The sequence below is a fragment of the Rhinolophus hipposideros genome (assembly GCF_964194185.1).
Source record: "Rhinolophus hipposideros genome assembly, chromosome: 17".
In the NCBI taxonomy this organism is placed as follows: Eukaryota; Metazoa; Chordata; class Mammalia; order Chiroptera; family Rhinolophidae; genus Rhinolophus; species Rhinolophus hipposideros.
The window spans coordinates 11,953,393-11,978,891 of record NC_138063.1 but is presented as its reverse complement, the minus strand read 5'-3'; the positions used below and the strand labels follow the sequence as shown (position 1 = coordinate 11,978,891).

The window sequence follows — 25,499 nt, the reverse complement described above, 5'->3', positions numbered from 1 at the left end:
ATGGATATATCCTGGCAAGTAAGTTGAAATTTTGTGAGAAGAAATGGGAATTAAATGGGAGTTATTATTAGCTAAGAGAGTGGGCTTTTGAGTGTTACCTGTCAAGCACTACAGACGGTCAAACAAATCTTGCTTATTTTATGGTTACTAATCATTAACATTATTTTGATAAAAGCGTATCAGCAATCTTTATCTTATGTGTTTAAAACAACAATTTTGTTATTAAATACAAATTTAACATAGTTTTAGGTGGTAGAGTCGATATAGAGGACTATTAATGGAATATAATTCTTATGTCAATATATCAAATCTTTCAGTTTCTACATAATTCCTTTATAAACTTTCTGTAATACTGTTTCAAGTATAGGAATTTTTTTTTAATTTCATGTTTTTGTGTGTGTGATTTTTGTTTTCACTAATTATTTAAAAAAAGAGATGCTTCTAAACCTGTAGTCCCTTGAGGATTTATTTTTTATAAATTACTATTCAATGTTTACAGCAATGAAACTTAATCAAAAGCAGTTTTCCTATAGGAAAAAAATTGCACAAAGAATAATCTACTATATGTCTACTGGGTCAAAATGTTCATGGGAATTTGTTTTCAAGTATACTGCATGCTTTGCAAATCTCACCTTTTTGTAATTTATACAGTCTTTTCTTATGTACAATTTTTCATGTAGGATTTAATTCTTTATGGGAAAAATTGCGACAAAACATTCTTATCTGTCAAACATAAACACTTAAAAGTGCTTGAATGTTGTATCAATGCTTAAAAATTAAACCAAAGTAATCTTGGTACAGTCTTAACAAAAGCAATCTGGAATGCATAGGAAAATAGCTTATTTTAAGAAAAATCCATTACAGCCAGAAACAATTAATACTACTAAGCTTATAAAATCTAAACTACAAAAGTTAGCCATAAATCATTTTCTGATTGCTTCATGTTTTCTCTATATAACTGTAAGTAAGTACCTTAATTTTATGAATTATAGTTTGTATTACCTCCCCCCCCCACATTAGGCAGAACATTTGAAAGATATTTACGAATGACTTGTTTGTTCGATTAGATGTTTGGTTTAATGTTTTTATGGAAGAGGACCTCAGGACGTTCTATTTTCAAATATTAATTTTTAGAGAAGTTATCTTTGGTCTTTAGATTCAAACAGAAGTCTATAAATTCTAGTTTCACCATATAAAGCCATTTTTTGTTAAAAATAATGGTATCTACATCATGACCCTATGTTATAATGATTGAATTAAAAAATACATGTGAGATACTAGAACAGTGCCTGGGCCACAGTCTGTTCTCAGAAAGTGTTAATTACTATGATTACATAACTTCTTTAAACCTGTTTCTTTATCTACTTACTGGGGAAAATGCCCTAATGTTGTAGGATTATTGTGAGGATTAAAATGTGTGCAAGTCCTGACCATTGTGCTGTACACCTAAAGCTGGAGCTGAATAATATTGCATGTCAACTATAATATATGTGTGGTCATGGGACATGGAGTACAGCACAGGTAACAGAGAAAATGGAATTGTAATATATATGATGTCAGGGGGGCAGTAGATTGGGGGAGGGGGTTATCACTTTATGAGGGGTGAAATGTCTATGATATTGTTTTATACACCTGAAACTAATTTTAAAAAAGTTAAAAAAGAAATGTGTGCAAGGCACTTAGAGCTCTTAGTATAGAGTAGACATTGTTATATATAGCTAAATGTTAATAGCAGGATCTTACTATGTAGTAGGCATTGTTATTTATAGTTAAAGATGGTAAGTCTTAACTAGTACTAAATTCCGAATCCTGTACACTAAACTGATATAAAACTAACAATCAAGAATTATATCATGTGCTCTCTATGTGGTTATAAATAATTATAAATAATCACATAATTTCAGTAGAATTAGTGTTTCTCACCAGTTAAACCTATCCACCAGAGATCACATGTGAATTAAATGAGAATTTCATAACTTCACTAACGATTATCACCCTAAAAAAACTTTAATTTTAAAAAAAAGAATTTCAATCATTATGAATTCCTTGGAGGCATTATTTGATTACAGATAAAAGCAGTAAGTTCATATTACCAGTATGTTTTAATAATCACAAAATATTTTCTTCTTTCAACTTATATAAGAAACAAAGAAGAAAACAATCTGTTTATATTTTGTAATCAACTGAGAAAGATGTCAAAAAAGATGCTTACAGAGAAAAATTTATCAACTAACTTATCAAATGCTTCTGCTTCAGGTATAGATGTCATTAGCAAATGTTGATTTATCCTTTAAAAAATTCTGTCATCTACATATTTATTGAAGCAATTATAATTTCCTTAAGACTGATCCTTTGACTTACTTTTAAATAACAATTACCAGCTCCTTTTTGTACAAGACAATCAAATAAGGTCTGTCTGGGACATCTTGAAGGGTGGATTATCAATGGCATTAATCTAAAATAGTTTATTTTTAGTGAAGATTGTTATCCAATGGGTTTTTAAAAGAAGGTAAGGAAAAGGACTTGGACAAGTGCTACTGCACTTGCTATCTGTCCCGGCTTTTTAATATCTTTAATTTCCAGGGATTAAAACTCTAACCCATGGTAATTTTCTGTGGCGTTCTAGTTATTGATCTTGTTGTTTATTTTTCCTCTAGATTTAATAAAACGTTTTCTGCTACAAGTGGTAAATGTTCTTCTGCAATACTTCAAATAAACCTCTGATGGGAAGAGTACAATACTGGACTTCCATCACCCTCATCAACTTCTTGACAGTTTGGATGGATTTAACTCAAAGCTGTCTGACCTCTCTGACTCTGGAGCAGTTACTGGTTGATTGCACAGACACCTCAAAATATGGTGTTAAAACAGGTGATTTTCAAATTGGTGTGCCTAAACTAAAGACTTAGTAAATAACTTTGAGTTTACATTTCTGTTGAAAACTGGTTCATTTTTATTCATTTAAATTATTTATCCAGTATATTTTAAAATTGGTGTGATCCTATATAATTTGCTTACTAATTAACAAAAAAATAAATTAAATGATTTTGGTTTGGGGAGATATCCCAATGACAACTAAATGTACAATTTTTATTTATCTTTTTTATTTATCTATTTCATTTGATCATATTCATAATTGATGCTCAATTGATTATCTTTCTACATCAATAAAATATGTAGCACTAAAATTATACATATGTATAATTATATATACATCCTAAATTTTAGGAGCTGTTTTCTGATAAAATTAACTTCATTGTGACCTGATTCTTAACCACTTAAAGCAACGATACTTCCAGGAGCAAATGATGCTTAAATAGGCTCTATGTACCCCTCTTCCTAAAATTTTAAACATACACTAATATATTGGAAAGAACACAATCTTTAAAAAAAGACAAGAAAATGAATACAAATACAACCTGTATCCATGACCTTGTTATTCATTTTTATTGTGTGATCTTGGAAAATATTTTATGATTTTAATAATTATAAATTATTCGTATATGATCCCCTGCCTTGTATTTGATAGACATCAAATAAATCGACACTTCTAATAATGAATTTTTGACATCCCCAAAAGTTTAAACATCACAAATATTTTATCTTTAAACCAAACTGATCAACCATGCCAACAAACATGACTTATATTTAAGATTTATATTTGAGAATGTTCCTTGTCGCATTAATTTTAATAAAAAACAGAAGAATCCTTATTTTGACATTTATCTTATGTAAACTATGGATATCCTTTGAGAGGATTACATTTAAAGTCCTAGGAGAGTCATAAGGAATTTCTCATATAATTTCAATTATTTAAAAAGCTGTACAACAAAATAATATGCTCAATATGATTTTAATTATATGTAATTATATTTTAAATTTTGTGTGAAACTGTTTAAATGTACACACACATAAAACTACCTATTTATAATAAATACATTCTTCAGTTAATCTTGCAAATATATTTATTATAAATCGATACGTAAATACCTAGATAATCTGTATGTACGCATAGAAAAATACTGTTCTGTATATAATGTTCTCTATTCTATGCACTTCTATAACCTGTAGTATATTTTCAACCAAAAAAATACTAAATAAGACAAAAAGAAAGCCTCATAAGATTCCAAAATAAAAGGCATGTTTAAAAACTCAAATTCAACCACACAAAGTGAATGTGAAGTTGATATAAGTTTTAGTTAGAGGTAAAAAAAGCAAGAGGAAGTTCTGAAAAATAGTGGGGCTGTTGGGAAGCACTGCTGACAGATGCAGATCAAATTCTTTTTCCTTCCCTTAAGCAGCTTTGCAAATGTAGACTGATTCTCTAGGGGCCCAGCCCTTCTGTTTGCACTTCCTTATATCAAGGGCAGAGGAAAAAAGCAAAGATGCCCAGAAAGTGAAAAGTCAATAATAAAAAGGAAGACTTTGCTAACACAGTCACAACTTTCAGACATTACATTCCATTCGATTTAATGAGCACTTATGAGCCTCTATTCCCATATGAGAGTGCTAAGGGTTGGGGGCTTTGAAAACATGGGTAACTTACTAGAGGGACAAAGAGTCCACCAAGAGTTCTGATGTGCATCATCTTTAAGGTGCATTTTTAAAGAAATGCAAAGAACAATCTATCTTGCAGCTCAGAAGAGGACTATTAATTTACATGGAGTTGAATATTGATTGTTCGATTTGACAAGTAATGCTCGATGATTCTTTATAAATATAAATCTTGAGGGGAAAAAAAAAAACATTGTAAAAGGAACCTGATATTTTCTCCAAAAAATATATAAGCATCTTTTGAGTGAAAATTATTTAATTTTCTAGATGGTCCCTCCCCCATTCATTGAAGTAGTTATGCATACCTCATCCTTGGTTTTTCTACTTGAGACACAGGATGGGATGCTCACCATTGAGCAGCTTTCTCAACTCAAGGTCTTCTCATAAACTACTCTTCACAACTGTAATGGTCCTTTTTCACTCTTTGTCAGAACACAAACTTTAGGTCTTCCCTGATAGATAAGCTCCTCTAAGAGCCTTCTCTATAGAGTGCCTCCCAGCTCCGCTCATTGCCTTGTGTTCCTTAGGATGGTCTTGTAGCACGCTGATCTTTCCCTTTGAAATGCTTTTCACAACTGTAATTAAATACATTTGTGTCATTGTTTGATTGATATCTTTTTCTTCCATCAGTCAGGAAGATCTACATGGTAGCAGCTATGCCCACCTGTTTCTACATAGGACAGTTGCTCAGTAATGTTTACTAAATGAAATAATTACTTCTTATGTTTGATCCATGAATACCTGTTAACTGAGACGCTGCTATCAAATTTAACCACTTTTTAGCCCTGAGTTTTCATCTTGGCCCTTTCACCATTTTGTCTTTTTTTCCAGGATATCTTTGCGTTTTAAACCAGCTCTCCAGTGGGCTAGATGTGGTTGGACTTGCAGGAGAATGGTTGACAGCCGCTGCAAATACCAACATGTGAGTACCCTTCTGGGACGAAGGAATGTGAGACTATTAGACGCTTGTAAGCGAGAGTGGAGATGTCGATTGTGGAAGTTACATTTTGTTGGATATGATGTTTGCTGTATCAAAACCACAAATTTGTACCCTGAGAGAAATGCAAAAAAGCTTCTACCTGTTCCCTGGGTGACATATTTGTGGTTTACCTCGTCCTTTGGACAGTCTCTAGAAACTTTCAGGATCCGAATTCCCTGGTAAGTAGTACCATCACTTGGTTAGGCTGAATCATTAGTACGCTGACTAGGAGTCCAGTTCTAGGATTAGAACCATTTCAGCAGGACACAGAAGAGCCCACAGCACATAGCAGTCTAAAAGACACTCAAGTGTATGAAAAGTTTCCTGAATATAAATTAGAACCTCAATCGGATAGAAGGTGAAGAAAGGAATCTTTTAATAAAAGTTACATCTAATTCCAGTGTGATTCTTTTAAAGTCTTGACCTTTGTCACAGTAAAACTTTTGGTCATACGAAAATTAGACACACAGCTGCAGTGTTTTAAAGTCCGGTTAGTTTTATGGCAGTAATTGTCGTCGTTAAAGGGGATCGGGAAGTGATTAGAAAGGAAATTGAAAGAAACAGTCTGTGTCAGATGTTAATATAATTTAACTAGCAATCAAAAGAGAGAGCTAGTGGAAATCTAAACTTTAAAACCAAGAACTAAACATTTATGAGGAGAGACTGCTTTGCTACGTGGAAAAATGAAGTTTATTTTAACTGTTTGGTTATCACTGGGATTTTAATGGTGCATAGTTCATAGCAGTAATCAGCATTTTATAGATGGGAAATGCAAATAGAAATGGCCTACATAGTTTATAGCTATTTTTAATTTTTATTGCCTGACTATGGCCCTTCATTTAAACATGCATAGAGCAATACTTTACTTTTAAAAAACTATATCTTATAAGACAATATGATGTATTCTGTATGTTATATAAATTGTTACATAAAAATCAATTTATAAATCTTACTCCATTGTTTGGAATCCCATTGTTATGAAACTTAATCATCCTCTGTGAGAGGAACCTATTGATTCTTGGTTTAAACAGAGAAAATAGCAGAAAGAACACATGGGCGATGCAAAGAGAAAGGATTTGAGAGAGGTCTTTAACTTTGAAGTTCCCTCATTTTTAATGGTTGGATATCTTTTGCCATAATTTGAGAGTGTGGGAAAGAATGTGATGTGGAAATAAAGAGAACCAGATTCAAGTCCTAATTCTACTGCTCTAAGGTGCCGTGAAGTTCAGTGAGTCTCTGTTGTCTGAAAATAAGAATGCCTCCTCCATGGAACTGAAATAGAATGAAAAAGTTAGTGTGTGTAGAAGCTGAAATTGACACGGCACATTCTGGCAGAAATGAGCCTTGTTGAAATAGAAGTGTGTATGGCATGCTTCTTACTTTGTTCCTCTTAGAACTAGAATCTTCATTCAAATAGGCAATGGTTTTTCTTAGTGTGGGTCTCTGTTTACGTTGCTACCTTATTAGGGCATGCCATCTCAAGGAGCTGGGCTGAGGAAGAAGGAACGGTGTCAGGACAGGGCAGAATGGTGATGTTGGAGTTATTACAGACCTCTTTAGTATAACAAGAGTGTTGCCCTTTGTAAGTGACTGCTTCTAAGGTCAGTCCATCTGTAGGGAGGAAGGGGAAGGATTTATGCCCAACCAGGTCTCCTATGGCCAAAAATTGCACTGTGGTATATTAACTTCCTCATACACAATGCTTGGGCATCCTTGGGACTTTGAGCTGATTCCACCACTTATCATGTCTAGCCAAAAGGAAGCCCCCAGATTGGAGGTCAATGACTGTAGTGTAGGTGGGGGGTAATTTTCTGTCAGGTTGTGGGTGTGTCTGAGTGAAAGATCATGGTGGTGGCTGGACCTGAATGTTATCCGGAGGCCTTAGAGACAGAACAAGCTGAGGGCATCTGAGGTGGTACATAAGTGGTACCTGATACCATTTACATAAGAACACTTAAAGAAATCCTTAAGAAATTTTCTGAGGACAAATAAAAAGGTTTTTTGAAAATAACTGAACCCACTCACTCTTTGATTTCAGAACCCATTGTAAATACGTAATTATTTGTTATAATGGTATATATTGAGAAAAGCTCACAGCCTCCTTTCTATTCCCAATTTCTTCTTTCTGTGAAACCAAGTCTGACCTCACAGTGTGACCTAGAGAAGAGTCCCCATAATGGTCCTCTCTGAATTCCTTTCCATGGCTCTCACCTTGTTCTTCTCTTGATCCATCTACTTGCTTCAAGCTGTTATTGAAAATATAAGTGTTTAGTCTTTTTTGGTTGTGTTTGCTTAAAGCACAATCTTACGGTAGAAAACATTTATCAATAAATTTTTAGAAAAGGCTTTTTCTACCTCTTTCATGTTCTGCAAAACATTGTCTGTAGCTCTACACATGTGTCTATGTAACTTGCCCACGGGGAATTCAGACAATTAAGTTTGTGAGCTTTCCACCATGCGCTTACATGGCTTATATGTTTTCATGATAGTAAGTGGGCAGTTTCTGGTTCTAGCAGTATTGTGTGTGTGTTGAGGAGATGGAAGCTGCTTTCAAATTTACTTTTGTTGGAAGAGAAATCCTCAGCTACTGCACAAAACAGTGGAAGCAATGCAATTTTCTTTGTAGAAATAATTTACTCTTAATCTGGAAGGAGCAATATGAGCATATAAAATTTAACTGTTTCTTGCACAATCTACTGTAAAATACAAAAATCTGCATAATCTTATCTCACACATGATTTTATTTATCTTCTTTCATATAATCCACAGAATTTCTGTATATGTCTTATAGGTTTACATATGAAATAGCCCTAGTATTTACTGTCGTGGAGATAATCCTTCTCAAGAAAATGTATGAAATTATTGCCTAGGTAGAAACAGAAGCAGATGGAATATTGTCACCTGGTAAGAAAAAGCAAGAAATCATTTCTAGAAGCTAAATGAAATATATATTTAGGAGACATTCAGAATATATATCAACGAATACTATTCTTTTTGAGAGATAAATGTTCATAAGCCTTTGTGTTGGTTATAATTACAAAGCTTCCAGAAATCTAAAAGTTATGAATTGTGTTATTTGATCTTTCCCTCAACACTTTTAAGGAAGGATATTTTAAAAATAACATCAGTGATTTGGCACCACTTTTCTTTCAGAAAACTCTCAAATTATCAAGACATTTCTGATTTTTGAAATTAGGTTAACAGTTACTATTTCTCTTCCATAGGTTGGAGTATATCGGAACTCCATGGCATATTAGTAGCCCATTATAAACAATATCCAGCAATAAAAACAAAGGGCATGACTACATTGCCATGCATTGTATTATTTGTTTCGGAACAAGAAAGTATCAAGCATAGATTTTTCCAAATTTTAAGAATCTCTTAAGATAAACTGATAAAGTAATTGAAAGACTGAGAACATTGCCTTCATCTTTACGTTAAATATATTCAGTCATCTCTGTCTTTATTTACACATTGATATTGGAAAGTGAAAAACACAACTTTCTAGTCAATATAGGCTCTATAGATTAGCAATATACATAAGTCAGGATTAAAACTTAATTTCAACATATGAGAAACTAACAGAAAAAATAGGATTAAAATATAAAACATTCTTCTATCTTTACCAAAAAAAAAATCAAGCCATAAAAATTTTACAGATGTACTGGTTCTCTTTAATATTGAATGAAGAGAAAAAGAATGTGACCAATATATATTTTTTTGAGTTAATTGACAACCTTATTATATATAACATGAAAGCTAAATATTATCAATAATTTTATACTTGAAAATTATGATAGACAAAAATGATGTTTTGTTGTTTGAAGCAATGGAAATCTTCTAATGTACCGACCAGCTAATTGTACTCGTATATTATCATGAATATACTCTTTGCTTTTTGCTCATTTTTTATTGGTAGTTTGTTATCTCTTATTGGCTTGTAAGAAATTTTTACATGTTTAGGAAATTTTGAAATATAAAATATATAAATATAAACTATCTTACAAATACATTTTATAAATTTATTATTCAACATAGTGTTTATCTCAAGCTGTTTGATTTTCTATGTATATATATATACATAGAAAAAAAATATATATATATACACATAGAAAAAAAAAAAAAAAATATATATATATATATATATATATATATATAGTCCTTGCACATTTCCTGACAATCCCTCTCCCAGATATCTTACATCTTTTTTACGATTATGAATAGGATACATTATATTATTCACAATGATTACTTTTTAAAAATAGGAACATAATTTACTTTTGTCATCACTCAATTGCTCAACATTCTTATTTTCAAGTTTTTTAATAAACAATTTTAGGTATTTCAGGTGTACAACCATATGTACTCCAATTAAGTTTTTTCCCTATTTTACTATCTACTTTATCTATCTATCTATCTATCTATCTATCTATCTATCTATCTATCTATCATCTATCTATCTACCTACCTACCTACCTACCTACCTACCTACCTACCTACCTACCTACCTAATCTATTTAACAAATAGATTACTTCTTTAGGAAAAAATACTACAATATTTACGGTAGTGCGCGTCCTTACCTTAGTCCTGACTTTAACAAGAATGTGTCTAGTGAATCATCAACAGGCATGGTAGGTTTTAATCTGATAGCTGTAGAGAATAGAAAAATATTGACTATCTTTTTTTCTCAGAAATTTTTGTGAAGAAACATGAGGCCACCTGAATTCATGCCACCCTATTTCCCCTCCTCCTCAGCTTCGATACCTGATTTTTCTACCTTGATGTCAAGAGGTCTTTATAATTAAAGTTTAGTAACAAGAAAGAAGAGAGAGAGAGAGAGAGAGAGAGAGAGAGAGAGAGAGAGAGAGAGAGAGAAAGAGAGACAGAAAGAGAGAAAGAAAAGAAGGAAGGAAGGAAGGAAGGAAGGAAGGAAGGAAGGAAGGAAGGAAGGAAGGAAGGAAGGAAGGAAGGAAGGGAGAGAGAAAGAGAGGAAGGGAGGGAAGGTAAAAAAGATTATCATTTTGTATCTTTCTCAGAAAGACCAGAATCTTCTGATTAATAAATAATACAAATTTTAAGATGACTGAGTAGTATATTAAGAATTCTTTAACTAAAACAATGTGATAATTAACATTGGTTTTAGGGAACTGAGCATTTACCTAATGCCTGTTTATACAGCTATAAATAACTTTGGGAGTTATTAAAAGTGAATCTTTTAAAAATCTTGCACATCGTTTGTTCTTCTAATTGGTAGAATTGGTATGTTTATTCAATCATAATAAGTCAGTGTGGATTTGTATTTTTAAGGGGAAAGATGATTCCAGCTGAGTTATAGAAAAATACATTACAAACTAAAAGAAAGGTGTGTTGTACATTTAACGTGCAAATGCATCTTTATTATTTTTTTACTTATTTTCATTAGTGGAAAACAACTAAGATTTTATCGATTATTTCACTTCTTCAAGAAGTGAAATAATCCCTAAATGTAGAACGTTTTTAAATAATATTAAAGTGAAATAATTAGGTAATGTTGCAATATATTTTAATAATTTTGTTTCAGTTAGATATCAAAAGAAAAGTTACCAGGATATTTCTTAACTAAAGGAATTTGGTCATCTCTAATTTTGTGGCGTTCTTTTCCGAAAATAAATTCACAGAGTCGTAATAATAAATGAAACTCAGAAGCAGTGATATTAGTTTATCGTGTGATGAAGCTTCTTTCTCCAATCCTGTAAGTACTTTAAGTACCTGAAATTGCCAGGTACTTAATGCCCTTAATCAGAGTTATCCAGCTTCCTGAGGTTCAGAAATGTAACGGTGAAGTAACAATATTAGCATTTCTCTGGGCTTCATGAGATTGTAAGAATGATTCAGTTTTTGTCATCACCTGGCCCAAACTCCTTTTTGTGTCATTACCACAGTGGGCAGCAGTGTTTGGGAACTTTGACCCTCTCTGTGACGCACAGATATTCGTGACACGCACAGACTCTGGATGCCTGTGGACGTAAGTCCCATCCGTTAGTCTGGCTCCTAATTTCCCTTAAAAATATATATCTATGAACACTCCTTAACATCTCCGAATTGGCATTACAGACAAGAACATTTCTCCGTTATCTAATTTTTATAATGAATAAATATAGAGAAAGAATAGTCTTATTTACGTAAAATTTTTTCATGGACTTAGTACAGTATCATGGAAAGAAACACAGATGTATCAAGTGATTTTAAAAAGTCAAAACCTCTATCAATATTCAACCAAAAATGTAGAAAATCAAGTTGAAGGGATAGTTAAACCCGATTTGAAATCAAAGGATTTAGCCCATTACTCTAATATATGTTAATTAATATCTGTTAAGGAAATCAAAACTTTTGATGCTATTAATTTAGTATGATAACTTTGGATAAAACATTCTTTGGCTTTAATTAGAGTTGGACAAATTTAAAGTTATATTGTATGTAGAGATTTTAATTACTATTGCCAAATTTGATGCCAACTTTTTTTAAATCTTGTCTCTGAAAATTATACAGAAGGTATCTGTTTGAATTAATTAGGAACCGAAAACTTAATTGTGTCACGAATAGACAATGAGAATTCATAGGAGGAGATTTTAAAATGCATTATTCTTAAAAGTAGGATAATTATAGCCAAGTTTATAATTATCTAGCATAGCAATTAAATCTTCATCAACTTCGGAAATAAATTTAACTTAGGAAAAAGTAGTCGATGCTATTTAAAGAGAAATCATATAAGAACACATGTCCTTTGTATGTGTTGTAGGCAGCGTGGGGAGGTGGATTGCTGCTGTCTAGAAAACATGCCTATAAACTCAGTGGCATAAAAGGTGAGACCTGGGTCACTGCTGGTGAAAGCAAAGGAACCTGTTTAGGCTTCTCTTCCGTTAATTAGAGCTGTTTTGTCCCCTAGAGCCAAGTCTGTGACCTGGGATCCACATAAACTCATGGGTGTCCCCCTTCAGTGCTCTGCTATCCTGATTCAGGAAAAAGTAAGTGATTTCTATGTTTCAGTGGTGACATGCTGGATGTCTTGGTAATGAGACTAGCTTCACTGTGAATGTTTAAAACCAAAATAATGATGGCCTCATTGAATTAACATAGTGCAAAACAATTTGCCCTACTGAGGAAACTGACCTTCACCTTTGATCTCTCAGTGGCAGACATTGGGTACAAAATCGGACAACTATAGAGCTCAGACAATAAGTAACTCTATGTAGACAAGATCTGGGGTGAGACAATGGACATAATGAGGTCTGTGGAAAACCTGATCATTCATGTCTCACTTATTAAAAACACACAAACAAACAAACCCTCTCTTATGGGGTCACATCTGGCCTACTGACCAATTTGTCATCTCAGAGTGTAGGGCCAAAATTAGGACTCATTTTAAGTGTGGGTAACTATGAGTAGCTGTCATATAGTTTTAGCGTAGAAAGTACAAATCGATGGTTGTATGAAATTCTTTTCCACTTACATGTATGTATTTTATTTCCATCATGAGTAAATATGATGCTATATAACCTTACGATCTCCTACAATAAAATATACAATTATAAAGTTCAACTTGAGAATTCTTGTGTCTTTTTAGTTGTCAAAGACGTAAACACATTTTATGTAGCTATTATTTACAGCTTAGTTTTTGTTCTCTCTTACAAGCATTCCAAAGGGTTTGGGTACAAAAATAAAGTGGCTGTCTTCCTATTATAAACTTCCTGAGCTGGCCCTCCTGCTTCCTCTTGAGTACTTAGTGCCCATGTCATCATCATCTCCTCTAGTCTGAGAGAATCTTTATTCTCTTCCACTTAAGGTCGTTCCCATCAACTCTGGCTGGAACCATTAGCTCCGCTTCAGATTTTGCTCCTTTGGCCGTATGACAGTAACGTCCCTTCAGTATTCCATCAATAACACGGCAGCTGCTGTGTGTTGGAAGCCTGCAGGTTAACAGGCTAATAATCCTTCCTCTCCACTGATGTGTGTCCAGCACCCAGAAATTGTAATGTGGCTGTACTATTTTTTTTTTTTTTAAGAAGCTTTTGAGTTTGTTCTCTGTCCCCTATGCTAACAAGTCTATATTCAGCTTTCAGATTTCTGACACCTTTATGTTTAGGGCTCAAATACAAATTTTCTGCAGTCTCCCCTGATTTCTTCATCCATAATGAGTATGTTGAAATAGTACATTTTATTCTACCTAATGACTTATCATTTGTTTTTCAAAGAAATAAATGCTTTTTGTTTTGTACTTCTTTTTGTCTTTTTCCTAAAGAACAGATGGTCAATGGAAATAGAGAAGAATCTCTACAACACTAAGCTTTTACTATTTTTAAGGTCATCTTTGGAAAACAAGCTTATTTTGGTGTGGCCTTATATTAAGTGGAACATTTGACTCTTATCTATTAAGCCATTTTGATACCCAAGGTTGCATATAGCGCATTTTGACTCATGTCTTAATGAGCAGTGCAAACCAAGGATATTCAGTATTTAATGAACATGTTTTCTGATGCTGAAAAGGCAATAATAAGTACATATATTTTGCTAAAATAAACTGATTTTAAATATCCTTTATTTAATTGTGCAAAGAGAAAATACTATGTGTTTTTGGAATGAAATGCTAATCATATAATTTCTGTCATCCAGAAGTACCTTTTCATAATGTAAAATTTAAACAGGTTCAGTGGCTTCTTTCTGCTTTTAAGTTGGGGATTAAAATCGTTGACCTGGTGTACAAAGTGGGGAAGGTGGGGATGGGTGGGTAGTCTCTGCATTCTCACTCCATCTTGTGTTTCCTTTTGTTTTCTGCCATTCATATCAGTGGACATTTTAGTTCCAAGAAGGTATAGAGCAGCTCCCTCCCTTATGATCTTGACATATGCTTCTCCTTCTGCCTATCAATGTCTGGTTCTACTTCACTCCCACAATACCCTCCCCCCAACATTTTTCTTGTTTAGCTCCTACTGATATCAAAAATGACTTTTACCCAGAAGACTTCCTTGACCTTCAGACTAGGTGAAATCCTTGACCTTGAGAACAGAATATTCTCTTATAGCACCATCAAATGCCTTCCTAGCGTGTCTCATGGTACAATTTTACATTCATATATGCCATATTTTGTTTAGTGTCTAGCCCTAACCTTACTCCCCAACCTCCTGTAACAGAAGAGGGCAGAGCTCTTCCACTCGTTTCCTTACCACAAATCCACTGTCCCAGCACAATGTATGACAGACTGTAGGTACTATAAATATTTGGTACCTTAATGCCTAACTGTACCTTAATCATCACATCAGAAATGATAGATAAGAGTCATATTGATTATACTGTTTTAAAATATTTTAAGTAGTCTCCAAGTCTTAGCTAACAAAAGATTAAAAGGGGAGTTTGAGGTAGACTAAAGACAAAATATTTACATGTGTAAATAGGGCACTCAAGACATATGCACATGAAGTATTCTCCTTTTTAAGGTATCACTTTTATTCCATTTCCCCTACAACATATTCTGGTCCTCCTCCTAGATCCATTAACTTATCCTAAAAAGACTATGAGTTTTCTTGCTTTGAAAGTTGGATTTCCACAAACTCTTAAGAAAAATTGCTGGTTTGTTAGCTCTCGAATTCATCATCGTGTAGATATATGATCTTGAAAATTACATAAGATATAAATGTTTTAGTTTCTTCCATTTGTACCTGTGCTGTGAGGTTTCTGTGAGACTCAAATGATATAATATTTGTGAAGTGTCCAGCATAAACACATAATATATTGTTACTTGCTTCTTATAGAAAAAGTAATGCTTGGTATATTGTTAAGTTCTATATGTGGAAAGCAAAGGTAGGAATTGCCATCTCTTTTATTAGGTCCTATTTTTTAGATACAAAGTATAGACTATTGTATTTTTTCTTAGAGTTCTACTACCCTCAAATTATAGCCTCATTATTTCCTAAATATCTCTCAAGAAAATGCTGTATTTTTAATTGCAAATAATGTGCATACACACACACAGTAATTAAAACAAAAATTTCATGAAAAAAAAACCTTATAACATATGAAATTCTCTAATACTTCCTACTTTATCTCATTTAAAGAAGAGCTGGTTCTGATCCACTTAATTAGTTCAACTATCCATTAATGTGCTATGACCAGCAGATCAAAAGATACAGATAAACTCATTTGGCCTGAATTAAGCCGGAATGTCAGAGAGCTGTATACCTGAACTACTTGGTTTGGCCTTGTGTAAAATTGACTAGACTGACAAATTTTTAGTATTTGTATTTATTTATTTTATCCTTACAGCAAACATAAGGTTTCTGGATTAGAGGAAAATCAATTATTTACTTACAGAATATCTCAGTGTCAATGTCCCACATCACATTTCTCCCTTGGGTCAACATGATAAGGGTATGTCATAGCACTCTACATATGCAAAGGGGATTTATACTATAGGAGAAGGAAATTAGGAAACTGGAATCTTATATACGAGCTGAGCTGAGACAGAGAGAGAAAGACAGAGAGAGAGACAGAGAGTGAGAGAGAGAGAGAGAGAGAGGTTTCTACCCAGAATGAAAGCATTTGACTCCTGGGGAGATAAGAAAGATTTCATTACCCTTTTGATGAAAGCAGATGGTTATACCACACAGGAGGCCAGCAGCAAGTCTAATACCTCTAGAATGTGAAAAATATGAAAAATGTGAAAAAAGGAGACACTCTATACCTTTAAGTTCCAAGACTGTTTGTCATTCATTCAAGTTTGACAGTAATTTTGCTCAGCAAGCTCTCATCCAGAAATATGACAATATTTTCCTTACTTTGACGGAAGTGCTTCTAGATTTTATTTCATTGACTGTTCCATGTTGAGGGACATTATGAAGACAAGCCCTAAAGAGTGAGCTAAGTTACTATCGGCATGTCCTTGAGAACCTTGTCCACGTCATACACTTCCCACCCTGTGAATTTCAAGGGGCTTCCCTCAGGTGTCGGTGCCAGAGTAGGTACACTTCTCCAGAATGATTGGTTAGCTTTTTGTTGGATGGATATGGAACTCCTAGTACAAAATGCAAATGGGAAAATATGTTCTTTAACATGAATCACAGAGGCAAATTCATGATTCTTCTTTAGTGTATAGGATATTGGCACAAATTTTCTCTTCTAACTTTATCTTTTATCAACTACTTTTTCCTAACCTTATTGTTACCCTGTTCTAATACAGGCTTTAAAAAACACTTTTAATAGTGTATATACATTGATAACTCACCTTAAATTCTTTTTGGTAGTAAGGCATTGAAATAAAGACAACATCAACTCTATAAAATGGACCGACCCTTCATTGAACGTCTATCGGGTTAGGAATCTTTATATGTTATCGAGCTTATGTTTCCCAACAATTGTTTTGGGTAGGTATTATTATGCCTATTAAATAGGTAAAGAAACAGTAGCTTGTTGATGGATGAAAACTAACTCTAAGAAGCAGAGTTGGTCACTCACCTAAATCTAAAATCCATTTTTTTCTATAAGTCCATATTGTTTTTCTTAATATAATTCATAGCACAACAGGAATGCCAAAAATTCTCATAGGGTGATGATGAGAAAGCAGGCTCATCATCTTTTGCATATGGATAATATTTCATAAAAATGGGGCCTAAACAGATGTTATATATAAGCAGGGCCATTCCTGGGGCTAGGGGACAAAAACTCAGTATAATGGGAATGCTTTTCCCACTAAAGGACATTCTTATACACCGGAAATTACATTCAGGTAAATATCCATGGCAGGCTTGAATGGGAGGCATTAACTTGCAAGTTTGTAGTATGGTATATAGCTATTAAATATTTAAACATTTCATATGTGGTCCTCCATCAGTACTGTTGAAAACTAATGGGCATGAGGAACAAAGTCTAGAGACATAAATGAAAAAATATATATTTTTCCTTATTTACTATAATTATACATTGAATAATTCATGGATGGCAGAAAGAGGAGCCATCATTAATGAAATTCACATTTCTTACAAACAAAATTAAGTACATAAAATACTGTGATAGGCTACAAAATAATTAAGGAGAAAATCATAACATTAGATTCTACAAACTTTGATTATAATGCAAAAACAAATATAAGGCAAAAGCTTCCTTTTGGATGAATTTTCTACATGGGTTGGGCTGGCTTTGGATTCATAAAATGAATGTTTTGGCCATGAAAATGCTATAGGGAGCTTAATTGTCCAAGAGCCCCATCTGCTTCTCTTAAATTCATGATTACATTTGCCCCGAGGCTATGCTTCCGAAAGTTTTCTCCCAGCCAGTGGTTGAGCATGGCAGGGATTCTAAGGCATCCTATTCCTGAGACACAGGAGACTCTTCTGATTGCTGACTTGGTGTGAAGATTCCCCAATGACTTTTCTGAGTCTTCCTTGGACCTCATGGTAGTCTAGGATGCTTCTATTCCACCTTCCTTCTTCCCCTTCACTTAGGGTCACACTTGTTTACAGTCTGATAGCTCTCACTGTCTAACTGCCCTTCCCACTGTCTTTCATGCAGGTACTTCCACTAATAAAACCCTTCACCTTTAATACCATCTTGGTGTCTGATTTTTGGAGGATCGGGGCTAACAGAGTCCAATAAAGTTTAGAATAAAAGTACTATTGTCTTTACTATTCAATCTTTGTACTTTTCCAAGAAACTTGATGATGCATTCACAATAAGGACAGATGTCCTGATATTTTAAATTGCCAATTTAATATGCATGAATGCCACCAAAAATTCTATATGGAAGATTTGTGGAGAATAATAAGCTCTATGCCTATGACTTCCGGGATCCTTAGCCCCACTTTGTTAGAATTAAGAATAAGAATATTCTTTATCGGTAATTTCAATTAACTTTACTGCAAGATTTTCTTGTTTTTTACAACTTATAGCTTCCCCTGAACCAGATTACCCTTAAAGAAAAATATTTGGCACAGTATAAAGTGATAAAGTGCTTATCTCAATAAATGAATCCATTGATATTTAATCATTCCTATTCTTAAGCATATCGAAGACTAACAATGCTTTTTCCAAACCAATATTTGTTTAAAATTGTGAGAGTTGACAGATCTGACCATATGTTTACATAATGAAAACTTTTTTTACATTTTGATTTATATATATAAATCCTGTGGAGAAACATAAGACATTGAAAAAGGATAAGGAACAAAGGAGTACTAAGGGTAAGTATTTATAATTTTAAATAGGATGATAATTGTCAATAAGTAGGTTATACTTGAGCAGAAACATGAAGAGGGGCACATGCTGATATTTAGTTAGAAGGAAGTGCAGTTAGAGGGAAACTGAATTTAAAAGCTTTGAGACAGAAGCATGTCTGTTGTGAAGACACTGCAAGGCGATCAATGCAGTTACTTGTAGAGTGGAGTGAGCTGGTTAAAACATGGAAATAATGTGAGAAAGGATATGAAAGCATTCCTCAGTTATTAATGTTTCCTAGAACCATTGCCTTTTGTCTCTGTTGGAAACGAGTTCTGATTTAAACAGAAAGTGTGGCCTCTTGGGGCTCTTAACATTTGGCTTATTGAGTTGTAGATACAACATTTTGCCTTGTACTTGCATTGAGTGTCACTGAACTCATACATATTATAGGTCCAGTGGAATTCTATGCTCATTGTCGACTGCAAATGCTATGTGTGCATGGAGTGGCCAAGAACGGAAGACATGTATGTTGCATCTCTTTAGCTAACATGCATGATCCATTATCCCATTAGATTTTATTTAAAACACGCAAGTCCAAGATAAATTTAGCATTACATTAAGTATGAAACCCTTCTGAGTATGGGCCCTATATGACTGTACAGGTTGTATGCCCATGAAGCCAGGTCTGATCACAAAGGCTTAAGTAGAGAATTAATTGAGAATACACTGAAGTACCACCTCATATGTAAAGGCTCTACATTACACAAGCCTAGAATAACTGTGAATGCATACCCTCACCATGGACATAGATGGGTGGAAAAAACAAAGAGATCATCTAGGAAGCAATTTCAATAAAGCAGGAGAGAATGATTGGGCTAGCATAGTGGCTGTGAATAGGTTAAGATATATTAGATTTGAATTACATTTTGAAGGTTAACCCAATACAATTTGCTGACATATCAGATGTGGAATGTGAGAAAAGGAGGAAGGTCAAGGCTAAGAAAAGTTTAATGTTTTTGGGCCTTAGCAACTGAACGATAAAACTGATATATTATTGAGATTGGGAAGACTGGGAAAAACAAGTCTATACAGAAAAATCAGGAGTCCAGTTTTGGACATATCATTTTGAGATTTTTTTTTGTCATCTAAGTGGAGATTTAAATAGATAGTTGAATATATGCGTCTGAGCTTCAGAGATGAGGTCTCAGTTGGAAATATAAGTGGAAGAGTCATCAACCTAAAAAGCGTACTTTTTAGAGCCACAAGACAACAGAAATCACCAAGGGAAAGAAGGCAAATGGAGACAAAGACTGGCCAATTTTTCTGTGCCTCAGTTACCCACCTTCTAGGGTTCTTTTAAGAGTAAATTAAACCAAGTGTATAAAACTAATATTTTAACATTAACAATTGTTGAACTTCTGCTATATATACCAGGTATGTAGTGTTAAAATATTCTGTGCATTATATAATTTAAAAAATTTGTTCCACATTACTAGACAGGTGAAAAATTCATGTCAAAATACTTAGTAAACATTTGTCTAGGCAATGGAAGCTTAGAAAGGTTAAATAATTTGCCTCAAGTTCTACAGACAGTAGGGAGTAAAAGCAGTTTGAGGAGATAGAAATAAAAATAATAATAGATAACACCTACTAGTGGTAAGATAATGTCATATTATTTATTAAAATAAGTACATTTAAATAAAGTTTAGGCATTTCTTCAATGTAATTTAAAGGAACTTACTTTAATGGAGACTTTAATTTTATTTGCTCAAATTATAGGGAACCTGTGGTTCTGAAGCACAGATTAACGGATGTATGGAACTTGCAAAATACTGCTATAGTGTTTTAAAGGAAAAAGATAACTTTAAGCTTGTGTTTGATACAGAGGCAAGGACTTTTAGTTATTGTTGTTTTCTTTATGACGTAATTGTTTTGCTGAGTATTAATACCTGAATCTATTACCTATCTAATATTTTGAGGTAATTAAAAAAGTATGCTTAACAGTTATCATGAATATTTTATCTAAATACAATCATTTAGATTATAAAACATTTTTAATTTAAGTTCTTTGTCTTATAAGCCAAGCGTCAAAAAGACTTAACTGGATGATTATATTCAATCTTTTAATTTTTAAGACAATGAAAACATTTGGCTATAATTGCTTTTTTTATTTCTCTGGCACTGACTCAAGAGTAATTTAATTGTTCTGAGATTTTGGTTTTGGCAATGTTAAAATATACAGTTGGATTTCTAGACAGTTGATGATATGACACTGGCAGGCTTTAAATTATATGATAATCTTTGGTAAATCATTATCATGGCACTAAGTATTAATAGATATTAACGAAAAATAGTGAGATTGCTGCTAACGTTATATCCATCTTACTCTTCAAGGCCCAGTAAGTATCTAATGCATGCATTAAATCATACTAATAAAAGTACCTATTAGGATATAAAGATGCTTTGTCTGTCTTCTAAATTCTACCTCTGACTATATTGTTATCTTACTTTTTTGAGTCTCACTCAGACTCAAGTGGAAACTAGATGAGAAGGAGTTTGTTTTTAATACTATATACATTCTCTGATAGTTCATTTTCCTCTCTGAAATGAGCTTTTATAATTTAAGTGAAATTTCTTATATATCTTTTCAAAAACATATTATTTTAATTTATTTTTTATTAAATTTATTGAGGTGACATTGGTTAATGAAATTATATAGATTTCAAGTGTATGATGCTATAATACATCATCTGTACATATATATTTCATTTGCGCATTTACCACCCCAAATCAAATCTCCTTTCATCACCATATATTTGACGTCCTTTATGTATGAGAGAGAATTGAATTCATCGTGAAAGCCTAGAGTAGATCAATTCTGTCCTTTGAAGATTTTGGAATTGTAAACTCTCCTATGTATAGCCCTAGCCATTACTTTAGTGAAGTCCTCTCCATTTTCTCCTGAATTACAATAATATTCTATTTGCTAATATTCTTCTCTCTTCAATTGTTCTCTCCTCTAATCAATCATCCATACTCAACCTAATCTAATCTTACACAAATATAAAACTAGAACCAATCTTATTTGTTTAAATATTTTGAGGAATGGTGGTGAGATGACTGGCTAAAGATGCTTGAAGGTATTGGTAGACCGGAGCATGGGGAAGATGCCCTACAGAGATAGGAAAATTGTTAAGAAACATGATAGGAGAGGCATTGGAGAAAGACAGAAGAGCCTGTGCTAGACCGGGCACTTGGTGAGGACAGCGACTATTTCTTTTATCTCTGTGTCCAATGCTTGTCATGTATTAGGCTTATTTTTAAAATATATTAAACATTAAATTAATTAACATACTTCTGAAATAATTAAGGGATTAGGTAGAGCTTTAATGATACTTGTAAAATTTTAATCTTTGATTTAGCCAAAATTCACCAATGTCTGCCTCTGGTACTTTCCACCAAGACTTAAACATATCCCAAAAGGTTTTGCAAGAGATCAAGAGCTCCAAAAAGTAAGTTTGTAAGTGTGTGTGTGTTTGTGTGTGTGTGTGTGTGTGTGTGTGAGTGGTGTTTTTAATTTTAATAGTGCCTTTTAAATAATGTGTCTGGTTAGTTTGATTGGTCAGTAGATAGTGTTCGTGTGGTCCCAAGCCACTGTTTTAGTACTTGTATGGAGCAGAGCGAAATCTCAGGATTTCAGTCATTTTGCACATTAATCCAGTCATCCTTTATATCACAGAAAAATATTTATTGGATTTTTAATACGAAATCAGCTGAGTTTCCTACCCTTTGTTAATTCATTCATCAGTTAATATTTACCAATTGTTCCAGAGGTATAAAATGAATAAGATAGACTCTTAGTTCTACGTTGACTAGAAGGCTTAGTGGGAGAGAAGACAACTATAAATAATTTCAATTCCTAAGAGCAATAGCGGAGATACTTAGAGAAGTGTTATCAAACTTGAAATATTTATCATAAGGTTATTGAAGCAAAAATCTGACAGACATTTTATTACAGATCAATGAACAACCCTAAAAAAAAATCCAAAGGAAAGTCATCTTTACCTTAATAATTATATTAAAATAAGGAGGATCACCACCTTTCTAGGATCTTTATCACATATATTTATTGTAAGTTTTTAACCTATCTTAAGCATGCATCGTATGTATACATTTTATAATATCACTGTCACTTTGAGTTATGCCAACATCACAACCACTTATTGCAGGCAATGTGAGGAACCCTAGGATAAGTTGAACACACACCATCTGATATCAGCGTTTAAGGACATCAGCTTTTTATATCATCAGAAAATTTCACTAGGCTTGTTAAGTGCTAAGAGAAAATAGAGATTTTTTGTTCGTTTGTTTTGATTTTTGCTTTTTATAGTGATCCTCGTTTAAATATTTTATGGTTTGAGACAAGTACTAAGAGACACTCTTAATTTTTTCTTTCTTCTTTTTTTAATTAAAGTTTATTGGGGTGACACTTGATAGTAAAGTTACATTGGTTTCAGGTGTACAATTCTGTAATACATCATTCATACAACACCTTGTGTGTTCACCACCCAGAGTCAGTTCTTCCGTCAGAATATATTTGATCCTTTTTACCCTCATCCACCATCCCCTCCCACTTACCCTCTGGTACCCACTAAACTGTTGTCTGTGTCTATGAGTTTTTGTTTCTTCATTTGTTTGTCTTGTTCCTTTGTTGTTTTCAGTTTTATATCCCACATATCAGTGAAATCATATAGTTCTAGACCTTTTCTGTCTGACTTATTTTGCTTAGCATAATCATCTCAATATCATTCCATTTTGTCTCAAATGGTACTATTTTATCTTTTCTTACGGCACAGTAGTAACCATTGTGTATATACACCACAACTTCTTTATCCAATCATCTATCAAAGGACACTTTCATTGTTTCCATGTCTTGGCCACTGTAAACATACAAGCGTTATCTTCAACTAGGTAATTTCCACCAGCTGAGAGTTAGTGAGGCGCATGTTTATAGACTTAGCAGCTGGCTCCTGGAGATACCAACTCCTCCACCAGAGAGCAGGCCCTTTTAGGGCTCTGTAAGGAGGCGAGGGGGCTCGGAAACAATTTAAAAAATATTGCAGGCAGTATCTAATATCCTGTTTAGTGGTCCTGTTGTGGTCCTGTTATTAATTAAAAATATTAAATAGGGAAGGACATTAAACAAAATGTCTGACCATTAAAAGAGAATACACACACACACACACACACACACACACACACACCACACATATATATATTTGCTTCTGCATTGCCATTATGTAAGAAGTTAAGTAACGGATGGCATCTGTGTCATTTTAAAGGTCAACTGTGTGTAGAAGCAGAAGTTTAGAGAAGAGGGGCATGTTAAGGAGTTATCGAATGCGCTCCTCTGGCTTTCCCGCATGTGTCTTTGCCCTATAATAATTGCCCAAGAATATGCTAATATGATCCAGTGTCATGTGTGGGGTGTTGCTTTAGGAGCTGTCCAAGGCAAACAGACAGAATTATGTCTCTGAATTTTACAAAGAAACTATGTTTTATTGCCAAACAGTGACATTGTAGAAAAACGCAAGAAGTATTATTTCAAATAATGAAAATTATAATACCAACGTATGCTATATTTTCCACTCCCTATTTCATTGTATCTCTTTTCCAGAACTTCTACTTGAATTGCCATATAAATATAAGCAAAATGTCACATGACTTTCATTAATGCCTCTTAGCACACTTGCATGTTTTACAAGTTGGTTAATTGTGAATCGTGGAGTAATGAGGGCTACAGTACAAAGATAGAGCATTCTGCTTTATCTCCCTGTACTAAGCCGCTTCTTAAAAATTATCCCTGGCAGTTTCAAATTGCCTGCAATTTACTTCAAGTTAATGATGGTTATGTAGCCATCTAGAATATTTACTTGTACAATTTTCTTTTAATAATATTTGTATTTACACACAGATCACTCCAAAGATTAAAGCACAAATGAGAAAGGCACAGCCATGATAAGCTACCAGCCGTGTGGGGGCAAAGTAAGTTTTTTTCAAATGGTCTTTTCCAATCTTGCTACAAGACAAACAGCTGTTGACTATTTTATTGATAAAATTGAAAGGGTTGGGAAGGATTTATGATACTAACATATGTAGTTGTATACCAAATATAAACACTAAATAAAAATATATCTACTGCTGAAGATAAGAAAGGAATAATATAGATGATATCCTCTCTTTTAGAATTTTTGATTCTCTCTTATCCTATGCTATCAAAGATGATGAAAGGGAGTCATTCTTTGAAGATAGATAGATTCAAGTTAATTCATGTATTTGTATAAAAATATTGCAAATCTGTTAAATGTGAGGTACTTTTCTTGGTGTGTTGAGAGTGCATAAGTAAATATGAAAGACAAAAATCTCTCCTCTTGTAAAGAAAGGAGAATTTCTATTGTGGACATTCAATAAATTAACACATATTTACATTCTTGAATTAACTGAATTAAGACTTATGGAATTGAAATAATGTTCAGTATCATATAGTAGTATTCGGTTTAAGAAATTAAAATATATCAGATGTTTTTCTTTTTCAAACAAAACTGAATAAAATGTTCTGTATTTTGGAGCAGAGAGTGAGAAAAAGGAATGCCAGAGCCTAACATATTAGTCTTTTGATCCTGGCATTTTTGTTTAGAAGGGGCTATGGCTTCTACCATGCTGCTATGCAATGATTAAATTCATTTTTTCCCCTCTGAAACACCATTTTTAATGTCCCCCCAA

The 25,499-nt window shown here is 33.4% G+C and overlaps 1 protein-coding gene across 1 annotated transcript; it reads left to right on the top strand.

The window, feature by feature from the left end:
• Nucleotides 1-24,860, top strand: LOC308509746 (glutamate decarboxylase 1-like; the record flags this gene model as incomplete). The annotated part of the gene is given in 10 exon segments (XM_081078224.1): nt 1-18; nt 2,732-2,814; nt 2,816-2,871; nt 5,386-5,476; nt 8,325-8,384; nt 10,102-10,165; nt 12,313-12,376; nt 12,462-12,582; nt 22,139-22,228; nt 24,710-24,860. Coding segments are annotated over 10 exon segments (798 nt in total).
• Between the last annotated feature and the right edge of the window lie 639 nt (nt 24,861-25,499).